At 50.2% G+C, this 17,609-nt stretch overlaps 1 protein-coding gene across 1 annotated transcript in view; it reads left to right on the top strand.

The window, feature by feature from the left end:
• Positions 1 to 17,230, top strand: part of VAT1L (vesicle amine transport 1 like) — a 157,242-nt gene extending 140,012 nt beyond the window's left edge. Inside the window, exons 8-9 of the mRNA XM_062177894.1 lie at positions 15,374 to 15,457; positions 17,132 to 17,230. Coding sequence (XP_062033878.1) covers positions 15,374 to 15,457; positions 17,132 to 17,230 — 183 coding nt within the window. The remainder of the gene's footprint in view (positions 1 to 15,373; positions 15,458 to 17,131) is intronic.
• Positions 17,231 to 17,609: the final 379 nt, after the last annotated feature.

Below are 17,609 nucleotides of genomic sequence, written 5' to 3' on the forward strand. Positions count from 1 at the left end.
TCCTCTCCTAGCCTGCGGGCTTCTCCAGGGCAGGGCTTGTGCATTATCATCTCTGCAGGCTGCCTGGCCTGTAGCAGGTAGGACTTTTTACCTCTGCAAAGATGGGCTGTTTGATGGAAAGGATATCTTCTCCCACCTGGAGAGACTGGAATGACACTCTCAACTTCTCCAAGACCAAGCTTCTAATGCCCAAATGCCTTGGGCTACAAAGTGTCATCAAACACACACACCCTGGGTCCTGGCAACACAGTATAACAGGTCAGCATTTGGGTGCTGTTTGAGGAAGAAAGGGCCTAATTCATATTATGCAAATTCTTTTCTGGAAAATTCAGAGTGTGATCAAGAGCAGTGCTGTTAGAATCCTGACACCACTCTCGCCAGTTCCGCCTTCACACCAGGTACCCATCACCATGGTTCCAGGGTGAGTAACCGGCAGTCAGTGTGGTTCCCTGTTTGCCTTCCTTCCCCACATCTTTCTGGTGCCTTTTAAGTTAAATCTCAGACCTAGCATCATTTTATCTGTAAATATTTCATACACAGTATCAGTTTAAATCTAGCCTTTCCACCTATTATGCAGGTGGTGGGAGCTAGGTTTATCGGCCTCCATGACCCTCATAAATGTGAGATGAGAATCATTAAGGTTCATCCATCACAGGGTTAGGATGAGAAGCAGACAGACTGGCCCATGGGAAATACCTGACCCAGAGCACAAGCCTAGTTCATGTGCAAGTGATCAGTGTCAGGCCTCAACATCACTGTCATTGTCCTCACTGCCTTCACAACACAGTCCCAAGCATTGAGGACATGAAAGATGTAAGACTGTGGCTACCAATAATCAAGAAGGAGGCAGCAGAATCAGGCAGAGGGGAGCACAGAGAAGCTGGAACCCAGAGACCCAGTGGGAACTAGAAAAAGAATCCCGTGGGGACAATGAGGCAGCCTTGGATGGGTAATGAGAGGGGAGACGGTACACATGAAGAAGTCAGCACGAAGACCTCAGCTGACTGGCTGCAGCAGGGGACGTCCTTCTGTAAGCAATGACCATGCGTGGATTCTGGGGGCCTGGAGAGGGGAAATTAAAGAGGAGGAGGAGGAAGTGGGAGAGATCGTTTCTTCTTAGATTCCTTCTCTCTGTGTAGCAATGGGCATCCCAGGAAGGACATCTTGGACCTGGGGTGTGTGGCCACTGACTCGGATGAGGCAATGTTTGTTCTGGCCATTGTGAAGCTCGGAGCTCCTTGTTGGTTTTGTTGTGGAGTTCCATACACATCTCCAGACTGCGCTACCCCAAGTCTTCCCCCAGTCCTGGCTCTGCAACCTTGCCTACCTGTGGTGCTGATCAAAGTTAAGTTGGTGGTGGAGTCGGCACTATGGCACAGTGGGTTAACCCTCCGCCTGTGGCACCAGTTCCAGTACCAGCTGCTCCACTTCCAATTGAGCTCTCTGCCAATGGCCTGGGAAACAGCAGAGGATGGCACAGGTGCTTGGGCCCTGAACCCACATGAGAAACCCAGAGGAGGTTCCTGGCTCCTGGCTTTGGGTCAGTCCAGTTCTGGCCCTTGCGACCATCTGGGGAGTGAACCAGCAGATGGAAGCTGGAGCTTCTTTCAGGTCTCCCACATGGGTGCAGGGGAGTTGGGCCATCTTCTACTGCTTTCCCAGGCCATAGCAGAGAGCTGGATTGAAAGTGGAGTACCTGGGACTCGAATCGGTGCCCATATGGGATGCTGGCACTACAGGCAGTAGTTTTACCCACTACACCACAGCACTGGCCCCTCGTGTTCATTTTTAACAACATTATTCCTTGCAGATATTTTTTAAAATACAAAGTTACAATGGAGAAAATGTAGGCCAACCTTGACCTCCAAGAGCCAGGGTCTTTAGCTTGACATAACTTATTATTTGTGTGTGTGTGTGTTACATAGATGCTGTCACACTAGCTATGCAATTACTTACACAATTTATTATTTCAGTAAGAAACGGGAAGAAGTGATCCTACAGGGAGATCCTGTAATCCCCTTAGCCACTCTACGCCTGGTGGATATTTTGCTCCAACGTTTTGCTTTTACTTGTGTAATTTTCTGTATCTGTCTTATTTTATGGTAAAATCATCTTAAAAAATAAAACAAAAACCTTGAGAACTATTACTACCTGTGTTGGGTTGGACAGTAGTCCCCCAAAATTCGCATTCAAAGGAGACCTCATCTGGAGACAGTTGCTGCACATGTGATGCAACATTGCAGCAGTGCAGAGAGAGGGGAAGGTGAGGTCTTGCTGGAGTAGAATAGACCCTTAGTCCAATGGCTGGCCTCCTCGTAGGAAGAGGAGAGACAGAGAAACCAAGTGGAGAAAGCGACAGAGATCAGAGTGAGGCATCTCTAAGCCAAGGACCAGAAGGATTGCTGGAAACCAGCAGACAGTACAGGAGACCCATAGAGAAGAGCTCCCAGCAGAACCAACCCTGCTGAAATCTTGGTATCAGACTGTTTGCCTCCAGAACTGTGATGGAGAACATTTCTGTTGTCTTCAACCATCCAGTTAGCGTTACTTTGGAACATCAGCCCCAGAAGTGAACGTAATTCCCCAGAGTTACCACGTGTGTGTAATTGTTCTAAAAAATGAAAAGAATGGTTAGTTTAGCTGTAGACTGGGTCTAATTTTCTAAGGCATTATTTTTGGGTTCTCTTCCATAAGAAGATAATTATTTACTTGGCTGTAGTTATAGCCAAATGCAGGGTTTTTTGTTTTTGTTTTTTTTTTTTCCTTAAAGACGTATTCATTTATTTGAAAGACAAAGTTACATAGAGGCAGAGGCAGATAGAGATCTTCCATCTGCTGGATCACTCCCCAGATGGCCCCAACAGCCGGAGCTGGGCCGACCTGAAGCCAGCAGCCAGGAGCTTCCTCTGGATCTCCCACGCAGGTGCAGGGGCTCAAGGACTTGGGCCATTGCCTACTGCTTTCCTAGGCCATAGCAGGGAGCTGGATCAGAAGTGGAGCAGCCAGGATTTGAGCCAGCACCCATATGGGATGCTGGCACTGCAGCCGGCGGCTTTACCTGCTACGTCACAGCGCCAGCTCCACAAATGCAGTTTTTATTGCTGGACTTGTGTTTCACTTGGCACAGCACTGATTGCATTTCTCAAGTCAAGGATGTGCGTTCTCCAGCAGGCACTGGTGCACGCCAGATTCTGCTGTCTCCTTTTGAGATGACACAGGCCCATCTGCTGCACTTGTACCATGCAACTCTGCTTTTGAGGTTTCTACTCACATCACATCAAGACATGGCTCAAGATACCCTGGGCTGTGGGTGGCTTTGGTACCCTGCTGATTCCACCTTTTCACCCATGTCCTGTGTCCGCATCATGGAAATCAGCCCCTCCCGCCATCAGCAGACCAAGTTCAGCCACTGGGTCGTTTGAGGGACCCCAGAGAGCCCAGGAGTGGCTTTCATTGATGGCAAAATGTTATCCTAAAGGTTTCTTCATGCGCTGAGCACAAGTGAAGTTGTTGGATGCTTATGCAGAACCAACGCTGAGATCCGCTGCCTTCTCTGTGGCCCTAGAATGGAACGGCTGAGGCTCTCTGCTTTCCTAGATGCTGGGATTTTTCAATCCAAATATTGAACAGGGCCCTACCTGGATATGAAAAAGTGAAATACTGTCAACCCTCTCCTGAGCATGTAAGCCAAGCAGCCGGCTTCTCTTTCTTGTTCCTCCCATAACTCCCCCAAGCACAATGGGGGGACTCCTGGTGAGCACTCAGTATTAGTTACAGGAGGCATTGTTTGAATTCAAGGATTCAAAACCCTCAGAGCCCCTGAGCACCAAAAGTAGGCACTTTGCCAGTATCAACAAATGGGCCTATTGTGAGGCCAACGTATCACATTGGAAAAGCAGCACATGTAGGGCAGGCATTTTGCCCAGCAGCTAAGGTGCCTGCATCCCACAGTGGAGTCCCTGAGCTCAAGTCCTGGCTCCGGTTCCTGACTTCAGCTTCCTACCAATGCAACCCCTGGGAGGAGCAGTGGCTGCTCAAGTCCCTGCCAGCCGTGTGGGAGGCCTGGATTGAGTTCTCGGCTCTCAGCTTCAGCCTAGCCCTGCCTACTGTGAGCATTTGAGAGTAAGCTTACTCCTCCCCATCAAAAAAAAAAAGTCTTTAAAAAAGCAGCCCATGTGATTCTAATGTATGCAGTCTTCAGCCTGTATTTTGAGAAGAACAAATCTAACCAATGGGCTTTAAAAAAAAATATATATATATATATATATATATATTTTATTTCGAAGTTGGAACTTCAGAGAGACACAGAGAAAGAGGCCTTCTATCCTCTGGTTCACTCCCCAGATGGCTGCAACAGCCGGAGCTGGGCCAGGCTAAAACCAGGAACCAGGAGCTTCTTTCAGGTCTCCCTTGTGGGTTGCAAGGCCCCGAGCACTTGGGGCATCTTTCTGCTGCTTTTCCCAGGCCATCAGCAGGGAGCCTGATTGAAAGTGGAGCAGCCAGGACATGAACCAGCATCTGTATGGGATGCCAGTGTTGCAGGCAGCGGTTTTATTCACTGTGCTACAATGCTGGCCCTATAGCCGGTGAGCATCTTAACTCAGAGGCCATGCTGTGTGCTTCTGGTACTGAGCATCTCTGAGCTATGTACTGTACACTCTTCCCAGCATTGAGCATAGAACAGGACCAAATCTCTATGAGCAAGTCCCCATCCAAGTTACGTGGCACAAGTGAGATGAGGCAAATGCCTGCCCTTGCCAACAAGAGGGATGGAGCTGGAAAAAAATTTCTCATCAAACTGTCATTCTCAATGGAGGTCAATTTTGCACCCAAGGAACTTTTGGCAATGCATGGGAACATTTTTGTTTGTCACAACTGGGAGGCACAACTGACATCTATCTAGTAGGTAGAAGCCAAGGTTACTGCAATGTACTGGATGCCTCCCCCCACCCCCAGTGAGGAATTATCAGATGCCAAATTCCCTGAATTCCTATACTGGGAAACCCTTTAGGAGGGAATGGAGTAAGAATCACCAGCCAGGAACAAGGGAAGTGCAGAGGGGGGCCAGCATTGTGGCAAAGTTGGAAAAGCTGGCGCCTGCAGTGCCGGCATCCCGCATGGGCACCAGTTTGTGTCCTGGCTGCTGCACTTCCAATCCATCTCCCTGCTAGTGGCCTGGGAAAAGCAGTGGGAGATGGCCTGAGAGTTTGGGCTCCTGGCACCCATGTGGGAGGCTGTTTGGCCATTTGGAGAGTCAACCAGCAGATGGAACCTCTCTCTCTCTCTCTCTCTAATTGTGCCTTTCGAATAAATGAATAAATCTTGAAAAAAATGTCGAGAGGAAATAATGTATGACTAGGCTTCAACACAGTACCCAGCCCCTCTCCCACTTCTTCCCTCGCCCCTGCTTATATCCCACCCCATTCCACACCTAGCAACAGTGTTTCAAGCTTCATAGTTGAACCCAGCTTGGTTTGAACCCCAGCCTCTTTGTATTCCTCCCTATAACCTTGAGTAAGCCGTTGGCTTCACTAAACCTCATTCTCATCTCAACTCTCCTCTATGAGAACAGAGACTCAAGCAGAAGGGGGGGATATTTTTATGTACCCCTGATTGACAGCCTGACAAACTCCCACTTACCCTGCAGGGCTGACACAATGAAGTGAGATCATGCTTGGAAGGTGCTTTGTGCAGCACCTGCTATCACTTCTTCTGTGTCAGCTGCTATGATGACGGTGACATCACCGTCACCACCCCATGGAGTCACCACCTCTGCTTTTCCCTTGATATTTACCTGATTTTGGGTTCAGCACTTTCCTTTAGACCCTTACCTTCTCTTAATACAACCTGTGGGTGAGTATGACTCTCAAATTACTATGTTCTTGGTATGAGAGAGGCTGTACCACTCCCCTTCCTTCCTCTGTCAGGGGAAAGATTCAATAGAACTGCTCTTTAATCGGAGTAGGGGACAGCCAGCTCTCTGCAGGGGTATTCTCATTGCAAATGCATCTCACACTTAAGTCCACTGTATACTTTAAACCACAGTTCCAAGCGCACCCCAGGCTTGGATGCAGTCTCTGTTAGATACCTCTAATTTTGTGTACAAGCCCCACTAACTCTTCCATTTGTCTAGGTGACATGGCCAATGTGTCTCAATTCCCTTAAGTACTGAGACATCCCAAATCCATGCAAACCAACCCACTGTCACCAAGCCTAAGGAAGTCACTGCTGCCTTCCAGGTTATGCCTTCCCTAATGTCAGCAGGTGTGGCTTTCATGCCTTTCAGTGATGGCAACCCACAGGAGAAGTTCCAAGGCTCTGATGGGTCTTAGTGCTCCTTACAGTTGTAACTCTTTCCACATGTCCTTCCATTTGACAGTTCCAGGGAAAAACCTTCAGGCTTCAAGGAATGACATACTTATCTATCCACGAACAAATAAAATCAATCTCATTGGGAGGCAAACTGGTACCTTATTAGTAACGAACTAGGGTCTTCCAAGCAGAAATAGCCTCAATTTCTAACCTAAGGATTTTGCTGAAAGATTCAAAGCAAGAACCAGTTTAAAATAAGTACTTTAAGTTTGAGGGGTGGGTATTTTGTTGCAGCAGCTAAGCCACAGCTTGGGATATCTGTATTCAATATCAGAATGCTTGGTTTGAGCCCTGGCTCCTTCAGTTCTGATCCACCTCCTCCCAGGGTGCATCCCAAGAACCAACAGGTGGATGGTTCAAGTGCCTGAGCATCGTCCACCCACGTGTTGTGCTCTCATCTTTGGCCTGACCCAGCCCAAGCATTTGTGGGCATTTGGGGAGTTGACCAGCAGATGGAAGATATCTCAGCTCTTCACGCATACACACACACACACACACACACACCAGTGTCATCCGGGACACTGAGCTGGAACTATTTCCTGCTGTCTCCCAGCAGCTGCATTAGCAGGAAGCTGGATTGTAAGTGGAGCTAAGAGGCCGGCACAGCGGCTCACTAGGCTAATCCTCCGCCTTGCGGCGCTGGCACCCCGGGTTCTAGTCCCGGTCGGGGCACCGATCCTGTCCCGGTTGCCCCTCTTCCAGGCCAGCTCTCTGCTGTGGCCAGGGAGTGCAGTGGAGGATGGCCCAAGTGCTTGGGCCCTGCACCTCATGGGAGACCAGGAGAAGCACCTGGCTCCTGCCATCGGATCAGTGCAGTGCGCCGGCCGCAGCGCGCCTACCGCAGCGGCCATTGGAGGGTGAACCAATGGCAAAAGGAAGACCTTTCTCTCTGTCTCTCTCTCTCACTGTCCACTCTGCCTGTCAAAAAAAAAAAAAAAATTGGAGCTAAGAGTTGAAGCAAGCACTCCAGAAAGGGACACTGGTATCCAAAGTGCTGTCTCCATCATTACGCCAAACACCTCCCCGAAATGTGATACTTTTAAACACTGACTTCATATTTTCAGCAATTGTCAGTCCTTCCCAGGGAGGATGTCTTTCATGAGTAATATTCCAAAGATGCCTTTGTTGGATGGGCATCTTCATGATAGTACTGCTCGTTTCTTCTTTCTCAAAGCTTTTAATATATCACCTAAAAGGCACAGCGATCTGTGGAATTATCTGTTTCTGTTTTTTCCCTCTTTTAGCTGGCTGTGCTTATTACTATTCACAGCACAAGCCAAGCACCATGGTTCTTAAGTAGTGTCATTTGTATCCTAATGACTTTGTGCCTTTCACACCGTTCAAAAGGAAACTGAATATTATGAAGCATTAAATGAGACCCTAAACAAAGACTGAGCATCGGTAACCCTCGTCGCGCAAGTGTAAGCCAACAGCTCAGATGGAAGGGAGTGGAGATGGGAAGCATTCTAGGTTGCTACCATGCACTGTGGGTGACCGCATCCTGCAGACTCTTCTTACAGCAGCACCGAGGCCCCAGGCTCACTGCCCAGCATCTTGCTCCACATGCGCAACGATCCCAAGGTCATTGGCGTTTTTAGTCTCTCCTTCCACATTCTGCTCCCTGCGCCTGGTGTGGCCCTGTTGCCCTCTTGACTTCCTCTTCACCCTTTAAGTCCCAACCTAACTACTTCTTCACAGATGCTCTCCCTGGCCTTCTTGTTGAGCACAAATCCCCTATCCACATTCTCACGGCACCACCTTAACTATTACCGAGCGGCAATCTTACAATCGGTGAGTCTCCATGAAATGTTAGAGCAAGGGATCTTTTGTTTATTCTTCTTCTCACCATCTTCTTAGCAGGGCTTAATGCCAAATATATGATCAATATGTTTGTTGAATGAAAAAAGAACATCATGGATAAGGGTATCAGTGTCCAACAAAGGACAAGCAGCACACTTCAATAGGATTTTTTAAAACATTAGAATGAAATGAGCATTTGCCGAGATGTTTCAGGGTTAGGGAAATCAACAGGGACATTGAGATGTCCAGAAGCTAGAAGCAATCAGAACGTTCTACCCACCCTGAGCAGGAGCTGTGGTTGCAAAGGGACATGACTTCCACCAGAGACCTGTCTCGGGCAGGGATGACGAAGGAAACACCTGAGCTCTCCCTACTCCTGTCCTCTCACCTCCTGCCAGGATCTCCCAGTAGCCAGGTCCAGCTGGATGCCAGGAGACAAAGGGCCAAGCAGATGCAGTAAACAGGGGGAATGAACAGAGACATCCAGAGAACGGATGAAGGGAGCACCCCAGAGAATGACCAGAACCCCAAGACTGCAGCCCTTGAGTCCTTCACAACCTGATCGAGTCTTCCAGAATGCCCACCTCTCCTAGTTCCTTAGAGGTGGAAGTAAGTACGACCCTAACTTCTGCTCCTCCACTAACATGGTCTGAACCAATTACACTTTCCCCGTGGCTCATGCTCTGATTCTGAGATGGCCACAGACTCTGTTTAGAGCATGAACTAGTGGCAACCTATGAGGGCTAACTACACAAGTCAGGAGCTCTGCTCTAATACATCCAGTTACACAGGCTGAAATGCTTTTCAATAAATTCTTGACCAGGATGCTGTGGTCCCCATGCTGGGGTCTGTTTTTAACCTTGAGGGTGACAGCTGGGGTGATCCACAAAGAGGATGGGCTTGGGGGATAAGACTATTTCTTGGCTATGAGACTGTTAACAAAGACATAAAAAGGCCGGCGCCGCGGCTCAGTAGGCTAATCCTCCGCCTTGCGGCGCCGGCACACCGGGTTCTAGTCCCGGTCGGGGCACCGATCCTGTCCCGGTTGCCCCTCTTCCAGGCCAGCTCTCTGCTGTGGCCAGGGAGTGCAGTGGAGGATGGCCCAAGTGTTTGGGCCCTGCACCCCATGGGAGACCAGGATAAGCACCTGGCTCCTGCCATCGGATCAGCACAGTGTGCCGGCCGCGGCGGCCATTGGAGGGTGAACCAACGGCAAAAGGAAGACCTTTCTCTCTGTCTCTCTCTCACTGTCCACTCTGCCTGTCAAAAATTAAAAAAAAAAAAAGACATAAAAAATATAGGTTGCAAAAGTTCTGAAATGCTGGAAAAGGGATGTCCTTAGAGCACCGTGACCTAGCTTCTGTCCACTCTGCTTTTCTGGATCTGCCCTAAGTCGCCATGCCCAGGTTCAATGGCCATCATGCTTCCCCAGCTTGCCCTAACCCTGCCTCTGAGATCCCTGGACATGTTACAGTCTCCTACCTATGTTTTAGGAATGGAGATGGGAGAGGAAACCAAAGTTCCCCAAGGTTTCCCCTTCTCACTGTGGCCTGAATCATTCACTCACTCACCCATACACAAGTGCATGGCAAACTCTTGAATAGTAATCACTCAACTCAGGATGATACTGGTTGGGCCTCTTCACCCCCATCCTCTCTCCTTAGCCCCAGTGCAAGTATTTCCTGCCAGATAGTTTCCCATGTGGGAAGCCTAGATTGTATTCCAAGCTCCTAGTTTTGGCCTCCATACAGCCCTGGCTACTAAAGTCATTGGGGGATTAAGCAGCAGACAGGAATTCTCTCTCTCTCTCTCTCTTTCTCTCTCTCTCTCTCTCTCTCTCTCTCTCTCTCTGTGTGTGTGTGTGTGTGTCTGTCTGTCTCCCCCTCTATGACTCTCAAGTAATTAAATACCCTAGGGTAGCAGACCACTAATGTTGCAAGCACGCCCAAGGTGGCAAGAGAGCCCAGAGAAGTATTACATGAGCCAAATGTGAGTCAGCAGTGGGGATCACACAGCAAAGGCCTGGAAAGGCTCAGGTCTAAGTTGACAGACAAATCTGAGCTAACTCCAGATCACAGCACGACAGGGAGACCAGGACACACAGGGGCAAAGCTGAGTCCGGTGAGCCTGGCACATCTGAAGTAGTGGCAGTGGAGGGGGGTGGGGGGACAAAGGACAGCAGTGGAGCTGGCAAAGGCAGTGGCCGTCAGCTCCGGAAATGCCTGGTCCAGTGTGGTCCAGCAGCGCCGCCATGCGAGCTACTTGCCAAGCTTTCAGTGTTCCAGCAGCCACATCCAGAACATTTAATGTGTCATATTAGATACATCTAAAATGCTGTCATTTCAACAGTCAGTGTCAGTCATTCTTACTGATCTTTATCATTCATTTGTGTGTGTGTGATTACCACATCTTGGTCCCATGTGTGTTGTTTAATTTGTATTTGCTTATTTGAAAAGCAGAGACAGACAGCAAGCTCTCCTGTCCAAATGCTCACAAGAGACACCACTGAGCCAGGCCAGAGCTAGCAACCAGGAGCCAAGAACTCAAAGCAGGTCTCCCTTCTCCCTTGTGGGTGCCAGGAACCCAAGGACTTGAGCAGTCTTCTGCTGCCCACCATGGTGTACATGACCAGGAACCTGGGAGTGGGAGTAGAGCCACAACTCAAATCAAGGCAACTCCAGTATAAGATGCAGGCATCCCAAGTAGCATTTTTAAAGTACTACACCAAACACCTGCCCTCCCTCCCATGTATCTTGCAGCGCTGCACATAGAGGCTTGGACCAGTCTGGTTGTAGGTGCTCAAGTGCCTCACCTGCTGAGAGCTCCTGGATTAGATCATGCAGGTCTAGCACAGTTCTCTTACCAATACAAAGGGAGCAGCTTTTAAGCGGAATGGTGCTTCCATAAGATCTCTGTGGCAGCCACAAGGGAGACTGTCTTCCCAGGTGTTACAGCTTTTTCTGTAGCCTGTCGCCACCATCTTCTGTCTACATCTGTTTTACAAACAGGCACTGTAGGGGCAAAGCCTCTTCCCGCAGCCCTTGGCTGTCGGGGGCAGTTCTGGGGTGCAGCCAGCAGAGCCTTGTGCCGGGTTCGGGTCTGGATCTTGAGCCTTCTCCCACCCTTCAGGTGGCAGCTGGAGCCAGACCACTGGATGTTTCATCTCTGGGCTCCTCACAGCAAGTATTTGCCCAAAAGGCTTAGGGTGTGGATACAATGAAGCAACATTGGAAAATACTAAGCTCCGCCTTGTAGGAGAAGGAACCGATCAAAAGCATGAGTTTCTTCCCCCCACCCACCAAAAGGCTCCTTGACATCTCCAGGCTCAGCCCAAGGGGACTAAGATGATGGAAGTTCTGACAGCGAGACAGCAGGACAGGCTACACAAATGCTCTCTTCAAACACTCCTGGCCCTTTATCAATCCCTCACACAAGGAGCTTCAAGCAGTCAGTTCATTTTGGAAAGAAATGTCCCAAAAGTATGCAGATTAGAGGCAGCCCTGCAGGGGGCTTTTCCCCTAGCATCACAATCAGCGTCCACTGCTGAGAAAACAGCTCTCCCTTTCCCTGGGCTCTGACTGGAGAGGCAGCTTAAAAACCGGTACCTAATCTCCTCCTCGGAGTTCCCAGGTGTTGAATGATTTGCCAGGGCGATAAACAACTGAGTTCCAGGGAGCCCTTATGTGAGACAGTAGCTCCCGCTTTGCTCTGTCTTTGGGTAGCAAATCAAACAGCACAGTCTCGGAGGAGAGGAGGAAAAACGTCAGTGGTGACGTCCGGCAGAACGGAGTCAGAACCACAGATCTATCACCAGCAGCCATGTAATCATCACGTACATGGCTTCTATGTTTTAACATCAGGGTACTTATCTGTAAAATGGACATGGAGGATACCTTACGAGGTAATAATTATGTGTGCAAGTACATTAGCTACTATTACCACATGTGCCCCCAACTCTTCAAGGAGTATTTAGGATCGCCCAGTTTCTCCAGGCACGGCCTCTGGGGGTGGCCTGGCTGGGGTCTTTGGCCCCACTCAAGATGCCAGCTGGGCTGTGGTCTCATTTAAAGGCTGGACTAGGGGCCAGTGTTGTGGTGCACTGGATTGAACCACTACTTTTTTTTTTCTCTCTCTTTTTTTGACAGGCAGAGTGGATAGTGAGAGAGAGACAGAGAGAAAGGTCTTCCTTTTTGCCGTTGGTTCACCCTCCAATGGCCACCGTGGCCGGCACATCTCGCTGATCCGAAGCCAGGAGCCATGTGCTTCTCCTGGTCTCCCTTGCGGGTGCAGGGCCCAAGGACTTGGGCCATCCTCCACTGCCTTCCCGGGCCAAAGCAGAGAGCTGGCCTGGAAGAGGGGCAACCGGGATAGAATCCGGCACCCCGACCGGGACTAGAACCCGGTGTGCAGGCGCCGCAAGGCGGAGGACTAGCCTGTTAAGCCACGGTGCCGGCCTGTGAACCACTTCTTGTGACACTGTCATCCCATACGGGAGCCCTGGTTGGAGTCCCAGCTGCTCTGCTTCTGATCCAGCTTCCTGTTCATGAGCCTGGGAAGGCAGTGGTTGCTGGCCCAAGCACTGGGGTCCCTGCCACCCTCGTGCGAGACCCAGATAGAGTTCTAGGCTTCTGACTTTGACCTGACTGCTGTAGCCACTGGGGGTCTGACTGCACCAGCAGATGAAGATTCTCTGTTTTTCTCACTCTCTATCACTCTGCCTTTCAAATAAATAAGAGGGGCAGGCATTGTGCTACAGCGGGTTAAGCCGCTGCCTGCAGCACAGACATTCCATATGGAGCAACCCTGGCTGCTCCACTTCCAGGCGTATTAGCAGGGAGCCAGATTGGAAAAGCAGGGAGAAGGGCCTAAATGCTTGGGCCCCTGCACCCCACGTGGAAGACGCAGATGAAGCTCCTAGGTCAGGCCTGGCTATTGTGGCCATCTGGGGAGTGAACCAATGGGTGAAATCTCTCTCTTTCACCCTTGCTCTCTAACTCTGCCTTTCACATAAATAAAACAAACCTTTAAAAAAAAATCTGAAGCTAATGATGGTTTAAAAATGAATAAATACAAGAAATCTTTAGAGAAAAAAAAAGGCTTGGCTGTAAGAGGCTGCTTGCAAGCTCTCTCGGCGGTTGTGGACAGGATCCAGCTCCTCAAGGCTTTGGGGCTGAGGTCATCACTTCCGGTTGGCTCAAGACAGTCCTCAGCTCCTTGCCATGTGTTGTCTCCACAGAGCAGCTCGTGACACAGCTGCTTCTGTCCTCAAAACAAGGACACAATGTGACCCACAGAAAGGTGGAAGCCACGGTCTTTAAGAACCTGCTCCCAGAAGTCACTTCCCGTCACGTTTAGCTGGGTTCTAGTGGAGGAGGTCGCCAGGTCCAGCTACACCCGAGCAGAGCAGAGTCCCCTCGGGGCCCGAGCACCAGGAGGTGGAGATCCCCAAGAGCCACCGCAGAAGCCATCTGCCACGCGTGTAGGACCCTCAGCCATGGATCCAGCCAACCGCTGATCAAAAATATTTATAAACCCAAGTTGCATCTGTACTAACCACGTACAGACTTTTTCTTGTTATGATTCCCTACACACTTCCGTCTAAGAACGATTTGCATAGGATTTATGCCATCTTAGGTATTACAAGTTATCTGGAAATGATATCAGGCATTTAGAAGGAAGTGCGTGGGTTAGATGCAAATATGAGGGGTCTTCAGAAAATTCATACAAAAAAAAAGCAATCAGAAGAAAATGCACATTTTCCAGGAACTTTTTGAAGCCTCACATACAGGCTGCACCATTTTATATCAAGGACTTGGGCATGCAGGTTTTCGAACACACGAGCATCCTCTGTGGATACCCACAGCTGAAGCAGGTGTTGTTAGGACAGAGTGCGAAAGCTCTTCCAGCAGCAACCACCACGGCAGGAGGAACGCAGCAGGAATGCCCTGGGTTATACCTCAGGGGCAGGCAGCTTAACAGCCGCACAAAGCCATCAGTCTTCCTGCTGACCGGTGCCTGGTTACTCAAAGACTGCATTTAAAGGTGCATTAATTTATTCTAAATGCTGATGTTACACCATGTTGCCAGATAACAGTATCTGGGCACTGGAGTTAAAAGACACTCATTTTCCTTACCTACTGTTTTTGTCCTATCTCCATATCCCTTTCTAGATATTCCAGAAAAGTCCATGTTTTTAGAAATGTAAATGAGCTGTGTGTCTGTTTTCCCATTTATCCATGTGTGCTGAGTGTTACGACATTTCTATCTTTATACCCTTTAACAGCTGCGCAGCATTTCCCCCGAGCAGATGACCAGAGCCATCGTCTCCTTACTGGGACGTCTCTATGACGTATGAATTGTCCCAACCTTTTGTCACTAAAAGCAGTGCTGTGACCAACCACCCTTTGTGCGATTTTTTTTTTTCTCCCATAAGTTGAATTATGTCTTCAGTAGGAAGTTCCAGAAAAGCAAGCAGAATATCAACAGTTCCAGGGCTCCATCAAATTGAGCTTTTCTATCAGCAAATACTGCTGCTGCAGCCACAGGCTGAGCTCCCTAAGGCAGGCCCTGTACTCCCCCCGGGTTTTGTAAATCATTCACTGTTTGTGGACTAGGTGAATGAGTACAAATATGTTAAAAGCTGAGGCTGCAGAACAAGTACTTGGGCCGCTCTGTTGAAGACCCTCTGTCCTTGCTGTTTTAGTCAGGGGACGCTGGGTTGCATTTAGATTTCACTCCGTTGTGGCGGGCAGAGGGGCGCAGCACCTGGCTCTGCAGGGCCGACCCCCGCCCGTCGGCGCTCACAGCGGCCCCTACAGCTCCCTTTTCTGGACTGTCTGGGTCAGGTTAGCCAAGCTCAGAATGGACGTTAACACCCTGAAGTGGGCAGGGCTGGAGTAACCCTCGAAATCGAAATTCAGTCTGACTGATAAAGCCCTGCCACCTTGCACCGTGCAATACTCGGTAACTCTGGACAACCTTCACACCTCGCTTGTTAAATTATTCTGGACAGGGTCGCAGCGAGTGAGCCGCACGGCCAGGCTGGTGCGCACCCCCGTGTCGCGCCCACGTCGCCGGCTTAGCCGCCTGGCTTGGGCCGCAGCGCCCTCTGGCGGGTGCAGGTCGGTGTGCGTTCCGGGAGCCCAGTTCCTTTGGGTCACTGCTGGCCTAACCAGCGTGTGCTTCTCCCGGTCTCTCTCAGGTGAAGGAGGCCATGCAGCGGATCCACGACCGAGGGAACATCGGCAAGTTAATTCTGGATGTGGAAAAGACCCCGACGCCACTGGTGAGTCAGAGGGACCCCTTCAGGTGCACAGAAGGTAGGGGTCTGCAGCTTGCAGCACGGGTGGGACAGACAGCAACACAGGCAGCTTGGGGGCTGGTGGGGGAGACCAGGGCAATGAGTGCAGATGAGGGCGCAGCCCCAGCTTGAGTGCTAACAAGGACAAGCAGATGCTTCCCTCTTAGCACTTTAAGAGTAATCTACGGGCATATACAGGACAGAGAAATAGACCAGCCTATCACAGGTGCAAGCTCTTGGTTCCCCGAGGTGGGACGATTTCCTGATAAAGTGTGACAAATCCACATCCACGTGCCCAACAGAACGGTGCCAGCTGCCCCTACCATTGCTCCCTCCACGCCATGATGCCACCGAGTTTCTTTTCTTTTATTGGAACAAAACCCTTATCTCTGAGAGCCATGACCAGAGGGCAGCATGTCAGCATGGCTCCTGTCTGCTCTCACAAGGCCTGCTACAGAGGCAGGGGAGTGCCTGGTGCAGAGACCAATGCACAGACCAGCCCATTACATAGGTTCCAAGCCCAGCTCTGAGCTCCAGGTAATAACCAGGCCACGCTACTTTGCTGCCTGAGCTTTGGTGCCCTGCCTGTGACGTGGAGGTGGATATGTTCCCACAAGTCAGCTAGAATGACAGCCCAACCTCTAGGTGAGGCTTAACAAAGAAAGTTCTTAGAAAAAGGCTTTTCTTTCTTGGCTGACCTGTGTGTCTTGCAGCTATACCATTCCTTTTGAAAAGACAAAAATCTAAAATGTCTTGCATAGTTCAGTCCAAAGTGTACAATTTTATAAACCTTTCTTTGGTTTCTATAACCAGAGTGGAGGTGAGGCAGGATCCCCATCCCAGTTGATGAAGGACAGTTTAATAAGAGGGCATTTTTCAGCATTTGAGTGACCAATAACCATGTGGATATGGTTTATTAAATGCTTGCTAGGCCCCAGGACTGTTTGAAGTTGGAATGAGGGGATAAGGGTAGGAAGAAAAAAGGGTATGGTGTCCTGGGTCTCCTGGGCTCCCATGATGTGGCCTTTAGTCACATGACCAAGTCTATTTCAGTCCCACGAGTAGAGAGGCTCTGGAACCATGCTGAGCAGCTTAATTGATTTTAATCAAAATAATTGGCCCCAACTTCCTCTGCTGAGACAGTCCCTGAACCCGCCCAGAGCCTGCTGGGTCTTCGGGGGGATTTTCATCAGAGCCAGGGATATAGCCTGGTCTCAGGACCCACCCGGGTGTATGTCACTGTCGCTGTTTCTGAACTTCAGCATGGCTTTTACCCCTGGCACCTAAAGAAGAGGGAGTAGAGGGGGTATTTGGAGCACCTGAGACCACCATCCCTCCCGATGGAAGAGGAGACTTGAGGGGGAGGGAGGGGAGAGAGGGAGGGAGGACACTCAGTGTAGAGCATCCTGCAGGCCAGGATGGCTCCAGGGAGGTCATTCCTGGGGCTGGCACCCGATGGCAAAGGAGATAGTAACAAGGTTCAGGCCCCACAGGAATGCACTGCTCTCTGCTCAGCTCGGCAGATGCTGGTGACCAGGCCAGTAAGGTCCACAGAGGCACTTTCTCCTCCAGAAAAGTCAGATGCTCAAAGAAGGCAGAGGTCGGGGCAGGGGGTGGTAGTTTGCAGAGGCTGCCCTAACAAGCCCTGTTGGATTACAGATGGCCAACGACAGCACAGAGACCAGTGAGGCCGGCGAAGAGGAGGAGGACCACGAGGGAGACAGCGAGAACAAGGAGCGGACGCCCTTCATCCAGTAGCCCAGGACCCAGGCAGGAGGTTGAGTAGGCTGGTGGAGGAGACGAGGACCTGGCTGAGAAAGCTGTTCTGCGCTCGGTGAACTGATGCTGTAGTCCAGTGTGTGTTGTGTTTGTCTGCAGTCAGCTGAGCTAAAAAGCTGTTGATCACTGTTGTTTTTGAAATCAAGTGCCAACCCATCCCACGCAGTATTACGTCCCTCTGCGCCCTGTGTGTTACACTCTCCCTTCTCCCCTGTATCAAAGCTGTCCATCTTTGGGTCCTTCTCGACAGTTCTAGAACAGTCTTGCAAAGTAACAAAAGCCCACAGGCCAGACACGGGCAAAGGTGAGTTTGGACAGGAAGGTGTCACAGAGGGCTGTCCAGGAGCTGTTCAGGCCA

Source organism: Lepus europaeus, chromosome 19 (assembly GCF_033115175.1).
Source record: "Lepus europaeus isolate LE1 chromosome 19, mLepTim1.pri, whole genome shotgun sequence".
Lineage (NCBI taxonomy): Eukaryota > Metazoa > Chordata > Mammalia > Lagomorpha > Leporidae > Lepus > Lepus europaeus.